This window comes from Lampetra planeri, unplaced genomic scaffold (genome assembly GCF_965212315.1).
Source record: "Lampetra planeri unplaced genomic scaffold, kcLamPlan1.2.h2 scaffold_1950, whole genome shotgun sequence".
NCBI lineage: Eukaryota > Metazoa > Chordata > Hyperoartia > Petromyzontiformes > Petromyzontidae > Lampetra > Lampetra planeri.
In genome coordinates, this window is record NW_027614702.1 from 7,020 (window position 1) to 23,128 (window position 16,109).

The 16,109-nt window shown below is 44.2% G+C and overlaps 1 protein-coding gene across 1 annotated transcript; it reads right to left on the reverse strand.

Annotated features, from left to right (window-relative positions):
- Window positions 1-3,557: 3,557 nt before the first annotated feature.
- On the reverse strand, window positions 3,558-15,261 carry LOC144740187 (stress-70 protein, mitochondrial). The gene is made up of 18 exons (XM_078623045.1): window positions 15,220-15,261; window positions 14,827-14,898; window positions 14,131-14,262; window positions 11,186-11,241; window positions 10,873-10,960; window positions 10,423-10,604; window positions 10,162-10,286; window positions 9,988-10,061; window positions 8,558-8,664; window positions 8,320-8,482; window positions 8,150-8,242; window positions 7,514-7,723; window positions 7,210-7,437; window positions 6,914-7,136; window positions 6,737-6,831; window positions 6,564-6,656; window positions 6,226-6,366; window positions 3,558-3,629 (listed from the first exon to the last, which is right to left on the reverse strand). Exons 1-18 carry the CDS (start codon window positions 15,259-15,261, stop codon window positions 3,558-3,560), a joined length of 2,196 nt encoding a protein of 731 aa, XP_078479171.1.
- Window positions 15,262-16,109: the final 848 nt, after the last annotated feature.

Below are 16,109 nucleotides of genomic sequence, written 5' to 3' on the forward strand. Positions count from 1 at the left end.
GATTTCTTTGTGTGTGTGTGTGTGTGTGTGTGTGTGCGTGCGTGCGTGCGTGCGTGCGTGCGTGCGTGCGTGCGTGCGTGCGTGCGTGCGTGCGTGCGTTACAGGAAGCAACAAAGAAATGCAGAAACAATGATGGATGAATTCACGTTTGTTTACAAGTTAACTGCACTCCTCATCAAACCACTTCATGTCTTGTGCACGTTGTCTGTGCACGTTGTCTGTGCACGTTGTCTGTGCACGCTCAGAAGCTGTCACAGACTGCAATCTATGAATAGCATGTGTTATTAAAAAACATCACAACACAACATCAACATTTTTTATTGGATTGGATGCTGTGATTGTGTGAGGACATTTGAAGATCTACACCCAACGCACATGATGAGCACAGGATGAACACATGATGAACACATGATGAGAACACAATCAGCACATGATGAGCACATGATGAACACATCATCAGCACATGATGAGCACAGGATGAACACACGATGTGCACATGATGAACACATGATGAGCACAGGATGAACACATGATGAATACATGATGAACACATCATCAGCACATGATCAGCACAGGATGAACATAGGATGAAAAAATGCTGAGCACATGGCTACAAACCTGAACCTTTCATCTGATTCACTTCTGTGATCAGTTGTTTTGAAACAGGAGCATCATCTGAAACAGACTTTCATCAGTGATCAATGCGACTGATTCAAACTAATCGACACAGAGGATTTTATCTCTTGTTTTCACAACCAAACACAGGCAGGGAGATATCGTTGAATTTCATTATTATTAAATAATCAGTTTAAGGAAATCAAGTTCATTTGCACATTCACTCACACGCAGTGTGAGGAGGATTTGTGAGGGGACACTGCCCACGTGTGGCTGCCGTGAATGCAAACTCATAAAGAAACAAAGTGTCCATGACATTAAACAATGAAACACAACATTCATGTGATCATCCAGGTGGTTCACTCTGTTTTACCTGTTTTACTTTCTTCTTATAGGTGATCACAACATCACAGCAAGCTTAGAAATAAATACAATGTTCTGTCACGATATGAGCCAGCGTATGAACACGTTCCTACCTGAGCGACGTTTCCTCAGGCTGGACTCGCAAGGCACATAATGAGTGTAAGTAGTGCAGTATGAGGCAAAAACTGGACAAACAGCTGAAAATGACTCAGCTGTGTTTTTGTCGCAGAGATGTAGGATTGATGATTGGAACTGTGAATCCTCCGACAGTAACAAACAGTACCGGTGTCTGTGGAATTCCTGTTCACATCATCCGCTGAAACTGAGTGACATGATGAAACTGGCTGCAGCTGCTGCATCAAAGACACTGAGTGACATTCAGCATTGGTCATCACATGAAGGAAACAACACTGAAGGACAGAGAGTTTTCATTTTATCGGCATGAACTGTTTCCATCCATCTCTGCTTCTTTTCTTTCCTCCTCTCAGTGCTATCTTCCCCTCATTCTATCCACAAACAGAAGCTGTGTCACACAGGTGAGATGAAGTATCATCGTGTGTATTAAAGTAGACAGTAAACGGTAAATAATGGAGCACAGCATGAAATATTTAAAATGTACATGTGGAAATAAACTAACATTTCATCTAAACGTAAATGACAAAAGGGTGTGTGTGTGTGTGTGTGTGTCCTCAGAGAAAACCTAACTCTGCTGGAAGCAGAAGAATTTCCTGTGTGTGGTTTCACAGGTATGAATGAGTGAAGGTCCGTTGGTCATCTCTGATTGGCTGATGACTCCTAAGTGAAACACATCGACCGTTGGTGAACCTTTGGACAGAAACCTAATCGACTGTAGCTACATATGTTTCCATCCAAAAGTGATTTGAATCACTGTGAAAATTCACATGGAAAGAAATACAAATCCTGTTTCCATTAAAACTCACAGGGTTATTTTCAAAAAACTATTTTTCAGGCCATACAAGCCGAGATGATGGAGTTCATCAGACTCCCAGATGTGCCTGAGGCAGAGCAAAAATTTCAAAAAGAGATGTCCAATCACAGAGACATAGTTAATGGACAACATGAAAGTATTGGGTGTGGGTATGGGTGTGACCTACACGCAACTGGAATTTGTAAGTTTTCCATATGCCCTTTTTTATTCTGGAATTTATGATTTTCTCCTCTTGTTCCATCCATCCAGCTTCTTCTGCTCAGGTTGCGGGGGCAGCCAGAGAAGGGACGTCCAGACTTCCTTCTCCCCAGATACCTCCTCCAGGTCCTCTGGGAGGACCCCAAGGCGTTCCCAGGCCAGCCGAGTGACATGGTCACTCCAGCGTGGGGTCTACCCCGGGGGTCTCCTCACAATGGGACATGCCTGGAACACCTAGAACCCTAGAGAGGCGTCCAGGAAGCATCTAATACAGATGGCCGAGCCACCTCAGCTGGCTCCTCTCTCGCCTTGTTCTATAGTTTCATATTGACAGACGGTTGTTTATGTTGCCTAATCTTCTTAGAACATTGAGAATTAGAAATAAATGGCATTGGTGGAGAAATTTTCTTATACATTGTTTGCCTTTTTTCTGAGGGGGGGCATCACAAAGCCATTGTGCTTAGTGCACCTGTTGATCAATAACTCAGCCCTCAAACACAAGTCAGAACAGAAGCGTTTCAGCACGAATCTAAAGGACGTTTCATGTCGACAACGCAGAGACGACAGATCAAAGGTTCGGATGAAGCAGATGAGAGATGTTCATCAGCAGAATTATCCGCTCTCAGCATCTCCTGAGAATTCAGTCTTTGAACATGGTCTGAAAGAGATTGATGCAATCGCCTGCAAGACAGAGCTCAGAGTGAAAGTCGTCTGTGGTAAAATGACTGAATCAATTGAACGTCAGTAAAATCACCGGTTTGTCAGGTTTTTAAGCAGTGTGTGTGTGTGGGGGGGTGCAAAGTTCATTCAAACAAACAACTGGAATTCATATTATGTTTGACAAATCAGTCAATTGTTTTATTAGAAAAAAACAGCATGTTACTTCAATCTTCAACTGTTCCACCGCAAATACAGTTCACCCCCAATGATTCATTCATTCCAGGTACACACACACGTTCGTTGAACGGCACAAGCTCACATTTTGCACAAACTCATTTGCAGGATGCAAAAGGGTTTTCTCGCAGATCAATTGAGGTTTCATTCATGACGTGTTCATCGTAGCGCTGAGACACACACACACACAGGTGTAAGTGATGCAGTCAGGACATTAAATAGGCAGATTTTTTAGAACGTGTACCAGAACACAAGTGAAGCCCACTTACACAGAAACAAGAAAAGATGAAACTTATGTATCTTTGACCAAAAAAAAACCTAACATAGAATGCAAATTAACAGTTTGGTAAAAATAAACATACATGGCATTGTTGGGAAACAATTAAATTACAGGATATCACAGTAGAATAAATCCGAACTGTCGTACTTTACTGCCAAAACACAGTAAAATATAGTATTATAACTTTCAGCCTCACACAGCCCGGCCCACTAGTCCTCTATCATCTCGGAAACCTTGTGTCAACCAAGTGCAAAGGTTCTATTGCTGGCCTTCTTTCTTCTCCCCTTCTGTGGAGCTGGAGCTGCTGGTGCTGTCTCGCTCTGCTGCCATCTGTAGGACAGGAGGTGACTTCAGGCTGGACAAACAATGGCTATGTCCGAAATCGCTCCCTACTCACTATATAGTGGATACACCATTTTGTAGTGGTGTCCGAATCCTTATTGAGCATACATTTACCCTATATAGTGCACTCAAAGTATGCCAGAATGTAGCGAGAAGAGAAGTGAACAACCAATCGTCAATAACCAAGCTAATATAGACCACAATGCACTGTGGTTGCATCAACAAGAGACGGCAGACTGCGCCGTGTCTACAGTTTCCCAAGGAGGGGGTGTCGTCTGACCACAGGAGTCTGACAGGCAATTATTCACTGAGAATACAAATAAACTAACAGAGAAACGGCATAGTATAAAAGTTCCAGAACAGTAACATTACAGGATCGATCAGAAAGCCTCAAATTTGCGTTAATACTGTGGCAACAGCAAATTACAAATAACAAATTCTTTGTTATTTTGCATGGGAATACACACTAATATGTATTTATCACAAACATGCATATTGGGTGGGTTGCAAAAGTATTCATACCCATGACCAAAAACTCAATTGCTCAGAACGGAACGAAGCAAAAGTGAGTTTCACCTTTTTATATAAAAGGAACGAGCACAAACACAACAATCCATCACTGTTTTTGTTCGTAAGACTCTTAAAAGTGAATAGATTGCATAAGTCTATATTTCAGTGTTGCGAAAGTATTCACACTAAGTCATTAAGTCACAATCAGTACTTGGTTGCAGCTCCTTTGGCAGCAATAACAGCTTCCAATCGCTTTGGATACCCAGCAATGAGTTTTGCGCAGTGGTCCTTGGACAGTTTTAACCCACTCCTCTTTGCAATACTGTTCCATCTGAGTCAGGTTACTCGGTGACCTTCGGTGGACAGTAATCCTCAGATCCCTCCACAGGTTTTCGATCGGGTTGAGATCTGGGCTTTGACTGGGCCAGTCTAGAACCTTCACTTTCTTCTTCCTGAACCATTCTTGTGTCACTTGAGCCATATGTTTTGGATCATTATCCTGATGAAAGGTGAACTTCCTCCCAAGGTGCAGGCTTATTGCAGACTTGACGAGGTTGATGTACTTTTCACTGTTCATAATTCTTTGCACACAGACAAGCTCACCAGGACCGGAGGAAGAGAAGTAGCCCCATAGTGTTATGTTCCCACCTCCATGTTTCACCGTAGGGATGGTGTGAGCCGGATCATCAGCTGTGTTGGCTTTGCGCCAAACATACTTCTTGGTGTTCAGGCCAAAAAGTTCTACTTTTGTTTCACTGACCAGATGACACATTCCCACATCTCAGGAGTGTCTGTCAGATGTGTGGTGGCATACTGCAAATGAGCCTTGAGATGTTGTTTCTTCAGATATGGCTTCTTCTTATAGATCTTCCTAGTTTTTAAGTGCGGGAAATTGTGGATTTGTGTACATTAGTCCCAGCACCCTGGAGAGACTTCTTCAGGTCTTCAAGAGTGATGGAGGGGTTTTCTCTGGCATCCCTGAGCAATTTCCTTTTGCCGTGATCGTGGAGGAGCGTCCTGTTCTTCGGAGGTTCACAGTGGTCCATGGCGCTTCCACTTCTGGACCAGTGATTCAACAGTTCTTTTTGGCACATTGAGTGAACTTGCGATGGCTACATAGCTTTGCCCATCTCTATGCTTCTCTACAACTTTCCTTCTGAGGTCTTCTGAGAGCTCCTTGGACTTCATGACTGTTGACAGGCATTGGATGACTGTTTACAGGTGAGTATTGGGCACTATTTTTAGCCTATACAAGTCACAAGTGACTGAATACAGTCCTGTGACACTGTGAGGCAATAGTTTATAGCGTGCAATCATTTTTGACTCAAAACAACATCTTTGGTGCAAGGGTGTGAATACTTTTGCAACAATGAAATACAGACTTATGCAATCTATTTACAGTAAAGAGTCTTACGAACCAAAACAGTGATGGATTGTGGTGTTTTTGCGATTTCCTTTCATATAAAAAAGGTGAAACGCACTTTTGCTTTGTTCTGTTCTGAGCAATTGAGTTTTGGTCACGGGTATGAATACTTTTGCAACCCCCTGTAAATGAGTATACATACACATATATATGTACTGTTATAGCTATTTGTTTACTGTGGGACATCCAGCTAAATGATATAACTATATTTACATCATCATTGTCGCAAACGGTGCAGACACTAGTGTCCGAAATCAATCCCTAGGCAGGGTGCCCTCCTCACTATATAGTAAGTAGGGGACAGGGTGTACCGGTAGAGAGCGATTTTTAACACAGCCAATGACTGTTCTCTGGGACGAAACAACCAAAATCATATAAGAGACGTGAGAGTCGAGTGGAACTGTGTCTGACAGGTACTTTTCTCCAGCACCAGTACCATTAGCAGTGTAAGTAGTTAATATTACACAAACAGCCATCAGGAGATTTGAGGAAGAGCATCAGACGAGCTGATGAGAACAGGAGGAGGTTCTAGAGAACCACATGACAGACGCCACTGACGTCACCCAGAATACGTGAGCAGACATGGGAATAAATCAATAGGAACACTCCGTGTGGACGTGTTCTGACCCTAAGTGGCAGAAGAGTTCTTACCTTCTTGTAGGCCATTTCAAAGAGTTTGAGAGACGCCTGCTGCAGGTTGGTCGCCGCCTGTTTGATGTTCTCTCCTGTTTCTGAGTCCTTATTGGCCAGAAGATCTCGGACCTTTGTAACTTCCTCTTTCAGCTTGGTGCACTGTGATTGGACGGAGAGAAACAAGAACTATGAATCTTTGTTATATGAACCAAACGCTTTTATCAAGAGAAACATCTATCTATCGATCTATCAGGAGTAAAACTACAGACTGCAGCGACGCCACCGTCTCCATGCCACCACTGTCACACTGCCACCATCACCACACTGTCGACTGCCATCAAAAAGTAGAAACAAACCTCGTCAGCAGGCAGCTGGTCCTTGAACTCCTCCATCTTGGAGTCTGTGTCATGAACGATGCCTTCGGCCATGTTGACAGCCTCCACACGGTCCTGGTGAAAAGGTGCAACAGTTAACCTAGTCAGTCAGTAGCAGACCAGATCGGTTCAGAGATTGGACCACACATCTTCACCTTCCTCCTCCGGTCCTCCTCGGCGTACTTCTCAGCGTTCTTGATCATGTTCTCAATGTCGTCTTTGCTCAGACCTCCTGATGACTGGATAACAACTGAGGAAAATCAGAAGTCGATGTTGTCATCATGGCTAACATGTTCCTGAGGAGGAAGTCGAACGTTTCTGCAGACACTCACTCTGCTGCTCGCGTCCAGTGCCTTTGTCCTTGGCGGAGACGTGGACAATGCCGTTGGCGTCAATGTCAAAGGTCACCTCAATCTGTGGAACGCCACGGGGGGCGGGGGGGATCCCCACTAGTGTGAATTGACCCAGCACTTTGTTGTCTGCTGCCATCTCTCTCTCCCCCTGGCACACTTTGATCTCCACCTGAGTCTGTCCGTCTGCTGCTGTGGAAAACACCTGCAGGAGCACGGAGTCGTCAGCGCACCTGATCAACGGTCACAGCTTTAAATCCCGCCTCCTCGCCGCTTACTTGGCCCTTCTTGGTGGGAATGGTTGTGTTCCTGTTGATGAGTTTGGTGAAGACTCCACCCAGGGTTTCAATTCCCAGCGACAGTGGCGTCACATCCAGCAGTAGCACATCAGTAACATCACCTGCCAGCACGCCGCCTTGGATGGCGGCGCCAATGGCAACAGCCTCATCGGGGTTGACAGACTTGCTGGGGGCACGGCCAAACAGGTCCTGAACGGTTTGTTGCACCTGCAGGCAGAAGAGCAGCAGGTCACCTTGTGGACAGAGGACTCATCCAAATGCTCCTGTGAAAACAGGTCGGTACCTTGGGCATGCGTGACATCCCTCCCACCAGCAACACCTCGCCAATGTCACCCTTTGACACCTCTGCGTCCTGCATGGCCTTCTGACAGGGTGCCACGGTGCGGCGGATCAGATCAGCCACAATGTTTTCAAACTGAGCACGGGTGAGCTTCATGTTGAGATGTTTGGGGCCAGACGCGTCCATGGTCAGATACGGCAGGTTGATGTCAGTCTGGGGAGAAAGGTCACAAAGAGCAGTTTCAACTGAGGGGGCGTTGCAGCCAGGACGCTATGACGATGTCATCGTCCTGAACAAGATGGATCCCAGGATGACCTTTGGCCTGGCCAGTGCTGATGGCACATTTAACGGAAACTGTTTTGGTTCCACAGGAGGAAGTAGTAGTACTATTGTCTGCTTTGTCTTGAAGTTTCCATGAAGCTGGGGTCTGCTCCAGAAAGCAGGTTAGTTTGATGTTAAATAAATGAGACTTGATTTGACTACTGTAGTTGACATGAAAACAGAATTGACAACGTAAGATTTTCCTCCATTTCATAGTTAAATAAACTCTGAACTTTCACTAAAGCTGCTTCTGGACAAGCTCCTGTCCAGACGGATCAGTATGGTCATGGAGACAGCTTCTCTCACACATGTCCGTACCTGCAGGGACGATGACAGCTCACACTTTGCCTTCTCAGCTGCTTCACGGACTCTCTGCAGAGCCATATTGTCCTTCATCAGATCCACACCAGACTGAGGAGTGAACACACACGTGTGAAAACCTGACACACTCAGACAAACGAGGTGCGGACAGAGTTTGAAGGATTCACCTCTCTCTTAAACTCCTTGACGATGTGTTTGAGGAGGTGCTGGTCGAAGTCTTCTCCTCCCAGGAAGGTGTCACCGTTGGTGGACTTCACTTCAAACACTCCCTTCTGGATCTCCAGCACAGAAATATCGAACGTTCCTCCTCCCAGATCGTACACAGCAATACTGGAAACAGGCAGGTGGGTTTAGTCCAACAGTGGACACACAGTGAGGACTGTCGCAGGAGCATCCTCCACTCACATCTTATCCTGGGTTTTGTCCAGGCCGTAGGCCAGAGCAGCAGCTGTGGGCTCATTGATCACACGCAGGACATTCAGACCAGCGATCTGACCGGCATCTTTGGTCGCCTTCAAATAAACATGTAGGAGGAACAAGTTCATCCACACAACTCATGAGATATGACGGAATCCAACCAAAAAATCTGCTGACAACTGGATGCTATTTATCGGCAAACAGCAGCATGTCAAATCCGTCAGCACTGTTTCAGTCACGTTACATTCTACACTTTAACATGACTGATGAACCGGTAGACACCAAATACAGGTACATCTAAAAAAAAAAAAAAAACGTATAATAAATGTGAAACCCATTTATTATAGAGATACACAGAGTAAAACATTTCAAAGATTTATTCCTTGAAATTGTTATGATTGTGGCTAAAAGATAATGAAAACCCGAAATGCAGGCTCTCAAAAATTACAAAAGATCAATGAAAAAAGGATAGTTTAAACAGAAATGTTAGGCTTCTGAAAAGTATATTCATTTCCATGCACTCAATATTTGGTTGGGCCTCCTTTTGCATAAATTACATCAATGCGCCGTGGCATGGAAGCGATCGGCGTGTGGCACTGCCTAGGTGTAATGGAAGCCCAGATTGCTTTGATAGCAGCCTTCAGGTCATCTGCATTGTTGGGTCTGGTGTCTCTCATCTTCCTCTTGACAATAGCCCACAGATTCTCTATGGGGTTCAGATCAGGTAAGTTTGCCTTTTTCGCCATTTAAATACAGTAACACCATGGTCATTAAACCAACATTTGGTACCTTTGGCAGTGTGGGCAGGTGCCCAAGTCCTTCTGGAAAATGAAATCGGCATCTCCATAAAGCTTGTCAAGCAGAAGGAAGCATGAAGTGCTCTAAAATTTCCTGGTAGATGGCTGTGTTGACTATGCTTCAGAAAACAAAAGCAGACCAACAAAAAAAGTGGACCAACACCAGCAGATGACATGGCTCCCCAAATCATCACTGACTGTGGAAACTTCACACTGGATTCTGTTCCTCTCCTCTCTTCCTCCAGACCCTGGGACCTTGATTTCCAAATAAAATGCAAAATTTGCTTCCCCATGATTGTGTAGCCATATGACCCAGACTGAGAGACCATTTAAAGGCTCAGGATACCTTTGCAGGTGATTAGGGTGTGACCTTACACCCACCATGACTTTCCAAGATTGAACTTTTTCATAATAATAATAATGTCACATTCTGAAATGAGTGACCAAAAAATATCAACTTTTTCATGATATGCTAATTTTTTAAGATGTACCTGTATTGGCAGCTCCTTACTTATTTCATGTTCACTGACACCAGGAGGAAAGAATATTCATTCTTTCCATGATTCACATGTAGCATTATTTTCATAATGCTCGAGTGTGTGTGTGTGTGTGTGTGTGTACCTGTCTCTGAGAGTCATTGAAGTAGGCTGGAACTGTGATCACAGCGTTCTTCACCTTCGTTCCCAGGTAGTTCTCTGGAGGACAAGTTTGAAATGCATTGGCAAGAGCAAAAAAATCCTTCAGGTGAAAATAATCCCGTTTAACGGAAGCGTTAACAAGTATATGCAGCCGTACCTGCAGTCTCTTTCATCTTCATCAGGACAAAGGCTCCGGCTTGGCTAGGCGAGTACATCTTTCCATGGGCCTCCACCCACGCGTCACCATTTGATGCGCGTACAATCTTGTAGGGAACATTTTTCCTGTTTATTAAAACACACATCAACTATTACGAGAATTCATCAACAAAATAACGCTGATAGTCATTCATTACACACACACACACACACACACACACACACACACACACACACACACACACACCAAACATAAACTCACAGATCTTTCTGAACTTCGGCATCATCAAAGCGGCGTCCAATCAGCCTCTTGGTGGCGTAAAGTGTGTTTTGAGGGTTGGTGACTGCCTGGCGTTTAGCCGGCATCCCGACCAAACGCTCCCCATCAGCTGTGAAGGCGACAACTGATGGAGTTGTCCTTGCTCCCTCTGCATTTTCCAGCACCTGTGAAGAAACACACAAACCTTCAGCTGAGTCACATCGGTGGTCAAAGTAGTTTGTGGAGTCAGTTAAGAAGTACTATTTAATGCTACTTTCTATGTATTTTCCAGTTGATCCAGCTGAAATGCGTCAGCAGTGCGCTCAACGATCATACACATACAGCGCAGGTCAAGGTAATGAGCGGTTTGTTCACAGAGACCCAGCTGAGCATGGTGTTTTAGAACATTCACTGAGCGGTATGTTCATTTTAAAGGTGAGGTCACATCGTCACCTTGGCCTGTTTACCCTCCATGACCGCCACACACGAGTTGGTGGTTCCCAGGTCGATTCCAATGACGGCACCTTTGATGGCCTCTGACCTGCAAATAGACACAAACAAACCCCCCAGAAACTGAAGGGCATCTCAAGGACATTTCAACATTTCATTTTCTCACAAACTTTTACTCCATCCAAGTAGAGGTTTTCTTGCATTCAGAGGAATAATTAAAAATACTCCCATGAGGGAAAAATGTCAGGTCAGTAAAATGCACAGATCTTGAAATTGCACCTTATTGTTTTTCCAAGCAGACTTTACTGATACTTACGCATAGTCCCTCCTCGACACTCTGAGAGCATCTGATTGGAAACCACTCCAGCAGGTCTGAGGACATGAAACAGTCATATTGCAAGACATTAACTTTAGTGTGTCATGTCATAAATCCCCAGACAGCTTTTTCTGCGCCACCAAGTCACAGATTTTACAAATGTGACAGTTTTCTGACAATGGTCAGAGCTTGGCAGCATGTTGGGGGTGACGACGCCTCCCTGAAGGTCACCATGAATTTCCTTCTCACAGCACAAACCACAGACCATACCTTCATGAGACAGCAGCTTCCATTCAGACACACAGGAAACAAGTCAAACCATCTTTATAAAACAATTGTAACGATCATGAGGGAGATTGTCTGGATTCATAAGTGAACATATGTGAGAAGTGAAACCGTATTTCTACATGGTAGCTGACCCAGTCTTTCCTAGAGACGGTAATTGGCGATAAATGACATTACAAACGTCACGATTAGGTTAGCTGACCTGAAGCTAACTGTGGTATGCTAAGCTAACCAGTCGATTGGGCACATCTCATTTCCGTTATCATTAACTCTGCTTTATTATCCTGGTAGTGTTTCTTAACGTTTCTGCAGCTTACCTTCTTAATAACAGACGACACTCGTCTTGTGCAGTGTCTGGTGGGGAGAGTCCTTGACACGCTTCTGGCGATGCTGAGCATTTTGACAGTCTGCTAAAGGTTTCCTGAATAAAACGGAAAACGCAGCAGCGAAGAGCGCCAAACAACGAGCTGTTAGACGGTGCAGGTGTGAAAGACGGAAAAGATCCGCAACAAAAGTCGCTTTCAATCCCCGTACTCTGTTTTTACCTGGTGTTACTGTGGAAGAACAAAAAGAGGTGTGAAACTCCTTCTGGAATTATCTAAGACACATGTTGCACCATGTCATGTCATGTACCGCTGAAGGACCCTGATGTAGGTGGCCGGCGCGCTGCCCGAATCATTTTTAATAGTTAACGAATTAAAGTCGAGTTGTGTCTTTTAAAATGACAGTTACGCTGGTGTGGTCTATCACATACCGCGTGGTGTGTGCTTTTGGTGTCAAAACTAAAACTCTTTCTTCGAGTTTTTGTCTAGATTGTAATTCCGGTCAGTAGAGGGCAGATACGCTTGATGGGCAGATGAAGGTCATGATGTAACGGGTATGCAGAGTGTCACATGTGTTGCATCAGGGATGCGACGTACCTGACATTTTATGAAACATCCGATAAGGAAAGGCGTTGAGTATCACTTAGAACAACGAGAAAACTCCAATCAGATAAACAGAGGTTACACCGTTTGGCTGAAATTACGTAATGACCTTTTTGTTTTTTTTCAATAAACTCAATAAATTTTCTTCCAATAAATTAAGTCATCAAACCTGGTTTCCTAACTGTGTTCCTCCTTGTTCCACGTTTAGAAATATGAGGCAGAGAAAAAATGATTACAAGATAAGTTATTGCGTCGTGTTGCCTACTGGGGGCAGCACTCAGCTTGTACATGTAACGTAAATTTACATCACCTTTACTCACTCGACAGACACCCTCCAATCGTAGAAAACAGTGGGAAAAAAGTTTTGAAATAAGAAACGGTTTCACAGGTTCACTGCCTTACGTACCTCGTCACTGATCTTTTTTCCTGAAGTAGCAGCAGGACTCTTCGATAGTAAACAAAGAAAGAAAATAATGCAGACAGACAGACAGAACGTCATGAACATATTTTGACCAGCAGATGTCGCTGTCAAACAATGAGCGTGAGGCTTTCAATATTATCATTTTCTCAGTCGCTTTGGTGCATTTCTCAGAACAGAATTAAAATTCTCATAACTGTTCGTTCAACCTCCACAACATGTAGTCATTTGTGCACATCATGGTAGTAGTTTCTCATTCTTTCACAAATATTTTTGGACATTCATCAACTGCTTTAATACAATTCTCTGCTGTTTTAAACCATTCTCAGTTGCTTATGTCATGTCAGCCAAAATGAACTATATGTATGAATGTTGAATAGTCATTCCCTATAAATCTAATAGTCTTCATTTCATTGCTTGAATCATTACGTATAAAGTAGAACTAGTTGTCAAAATCCATCAAGCAAATCTTATGCATATCTTGATCATTTTTCCTGAAAAGTCTCCCTCAGGTGAACCTCATTTGTCAGTACCAAAGGGTGTTTCTTATGTTTATTGTGAACAGCTGTGCACAGCCATGAACAAAGGGTGTTTCTTATGTTTATTGTATTGTGTTTTGTTTGTTTTGCAAAGAGCATATGCAGTAAAAATTGGAAACATATCTATTCATTGTCTTGTACTTAGGTACCTCACAAAATGCATTAATGTGTAACTTTACTGTAGTTTAAGTGGCTGTGCAAATACTATTTACAGTTTTTATTGATAAATAGGCCAGAGGATATCATCCACATCACAGGCTATGTTCTCTATGAACATATCCTTGCCAGTGTGGCCGTATGATGTGAGGGTCCTCCCTGCCACTGTATGGCACTCTGCCAGCAGTAGTGTGCGCCTCTGCCGAAGGACTGTGCGCGTCTATTTTAGCAGGTGCCTGACCACGCCTCTTCCTTGGGTGAGGAGAGCGTGGTGGCTGCGAGCAGGGTTGGTGGAGCGGTGTGTGCTGCAATGTACTAACCTGGCCACAAAAGGTAAGGCACTTTGCCTGTGTGTCCTCGCCGGGCAGATACACAATCGGCGTCTTGTGCGCATTGGTGACATGAGGGTTGGGTGGGGGCAGTTGGCATTTGTGTGCGGCAGGACGGTTGGATTGTGCGGGGCCTGGTGTGGTCGCCTCCTGTCTCCCTTGGTGAGTCGCCGTGGTCTCCCTAGTGGCTCGATGCACAGCGCTGGTTAGAATCATACTGTCTCCCTTGCCATAGGCACATCGCGGCTGTCGGGGTATCGAGGTGCGGGATTCATCGCTGGCCGCCACCCACTGAACGCGGCTGCTGCTTCGTGCTGGTTCGCTGCTGCTTCTCAGCAGCTTCAGGACTCACCGCTGCCTTTGCTGCTCCTCTCCTCTTTTCTGCAGGGCTGCGCCACGGCCGACCGCTGCCCTGCCTGGTCCGCTGCTCCGGCGGCGAAGAGAAGTCCCCAGTTATTGTCTTTATTATTTGCGTCTATTTTGATTCGTTAATTTGATTTATTTGTTTTCTGTTAATTTGGTTTGGTTGTACTTCAAAACAGTTTGGTTCAGTTGTGTTCTGTTATTCTGGGGATACAAGGGCCTTTTAATATGTTACTGTCACCACCAGGGTGTGTTTAGTAATGGTGGTTCTGTTGATTTACTAATTTCTCTTTTCTTTATTTGACAGGTGTTGGAGCCCGGGCAGCAGCTCACTTCCCTGGTGGTGGGTTCCGTTGTGCACTCCCTATTTTGTTTGCTGTGTTGTATATTTTCTTTTGTGTGTGAATTCTCCTGCCTGGGTTTACCCCTGCTGCCCTGGTAAGCTCTGCCCTGTCCTTATATTCTTTTGGATTTGACTTTGCCTTGTTGTTTGTTGCTTTGTGCCCTGGTGGTGATTTAATTTCTTTTAATTACTTGTGTTACATTTGGTTCATTTTTGTTACAATAAATTCTTTCTTTAAACACGTCCTCTGCCCAAGTGGAATTTGTTACCACCCTGTCACACCAGGTTGAATCCAACTTCATCAATGAAGATGTACTCATATGATTGATCGGCTGTGTCATGCGCCTGGATCCTCTGAAACAGACAGCATGAGAATGCAAGTTACAGTATAGACACAGAGAGGTCAAAACATTGGGCAAAAGTGAGACACTGCCCTGTCCTGCAAAATACAAATGCTCTATACTATTAATATGTGGCATTACAGTACACAAGGCAAATAAATTTCCCACCGGTTCGCCTTCCTGAAAGTTCTAATGTTGGCAGCAACCCTCTGGCCAGAATCCCTCATGCTCAAACCATGGTTGTGGACCGAATGTCATTAGAGGTGTCTCTTCCTCCTCCTTCTTCTCTACTTCCTCTTTCTCCTCCTTCTTGTCCTCCTTCTCTCACTCTTACCCCTCTTCTTCTCTGGTTGTCTCTCTCTTTCAGGTTCTCCATTGTTCATCAAACAAAACAGAGGCTCAAGGCACTTTTATGCTGCAGCCCTGATTGCAAATTGCTCAACAGACCTGAAAGTTTAGAGCGTTGAATGTTTTTGTGTTGGGGGTTGATGCTTTGAGATTTTACTTGAGCCATGTGTGCAACAACTGAACATTGTTTGTAGTGTTTTTAGTAGTGCTGTCATTTTATCGCGTTAATTCGATTAATTAATTACGTCGCAATTTAACGCGTTAAAAAAATGAACGCAATTAATTATGAGTATCAACGGTGGCGAGCCAATGCTTGCGCATTTGAATTTTGGCCCATTGAAGGACCTGTAGTCTTCTCGGCCGTGCTGCTACATCACCTGCGCCGGTAAATTAACAAGGATGGACAAGTCTCAGAAGGGTGAGAGAAGAGCGTCTTCAGTCGGGCCACTGAACGGCAAAGAACAGAGACGGGACGATAAAAAAAAACGCTGTGATTTGTAGTTTTTGCAAAAAGCAGTTCTCTTACCACCAGAGCAACTCCAGCCTGACGTACCATTTAAATGCGAAACATGTTCAGGCAAGTTCCTCCGTTGCGACTGGGAGCTCGCTCCACCAACCCACGCTAGCTGAATTTGGGAAACAAATGAGCAAATCCACAACAGAAAAATCGACAAATACAATCACAAAGTGGGTTGCTGCTGATTGTAGGCCAATTTCAGAATTTTATTTATTTAACTGTATTGCTGTATTTGTAGTACATTTTTGAATAATACACCTGGCCAAACTGCTTTGTGCTTGACCTTTACTTTTGGATTTCATTTACGAAGCACAGTTCACCAATAAAACATTCAATTTCAACCCTTCTCTTCTTACTGT

Coding starts and splice junctions, on each gene's coding strand:
- LOC144740187 (XM_078623045.1), bottom strand. CDS start 15,261: ATGGAGAACCTGAAAGAGAGAGACAACCAGAGAAGAAGAGGG. Junction 8,243..8,319: donor TCAAGGAGTTTAAGAGAGAG/GTGAATCCTTCA, acceptor TTCACTCCTCAG/TCTGGTGTGGATCTGATGAA. Junction 7,724..8,149: donor AGCTGTCATCGTCCCTGCAG/GTACGGACATGT, acceptor CTTTCTCCCCAG/ACTGACATCAACCTGCCGTA.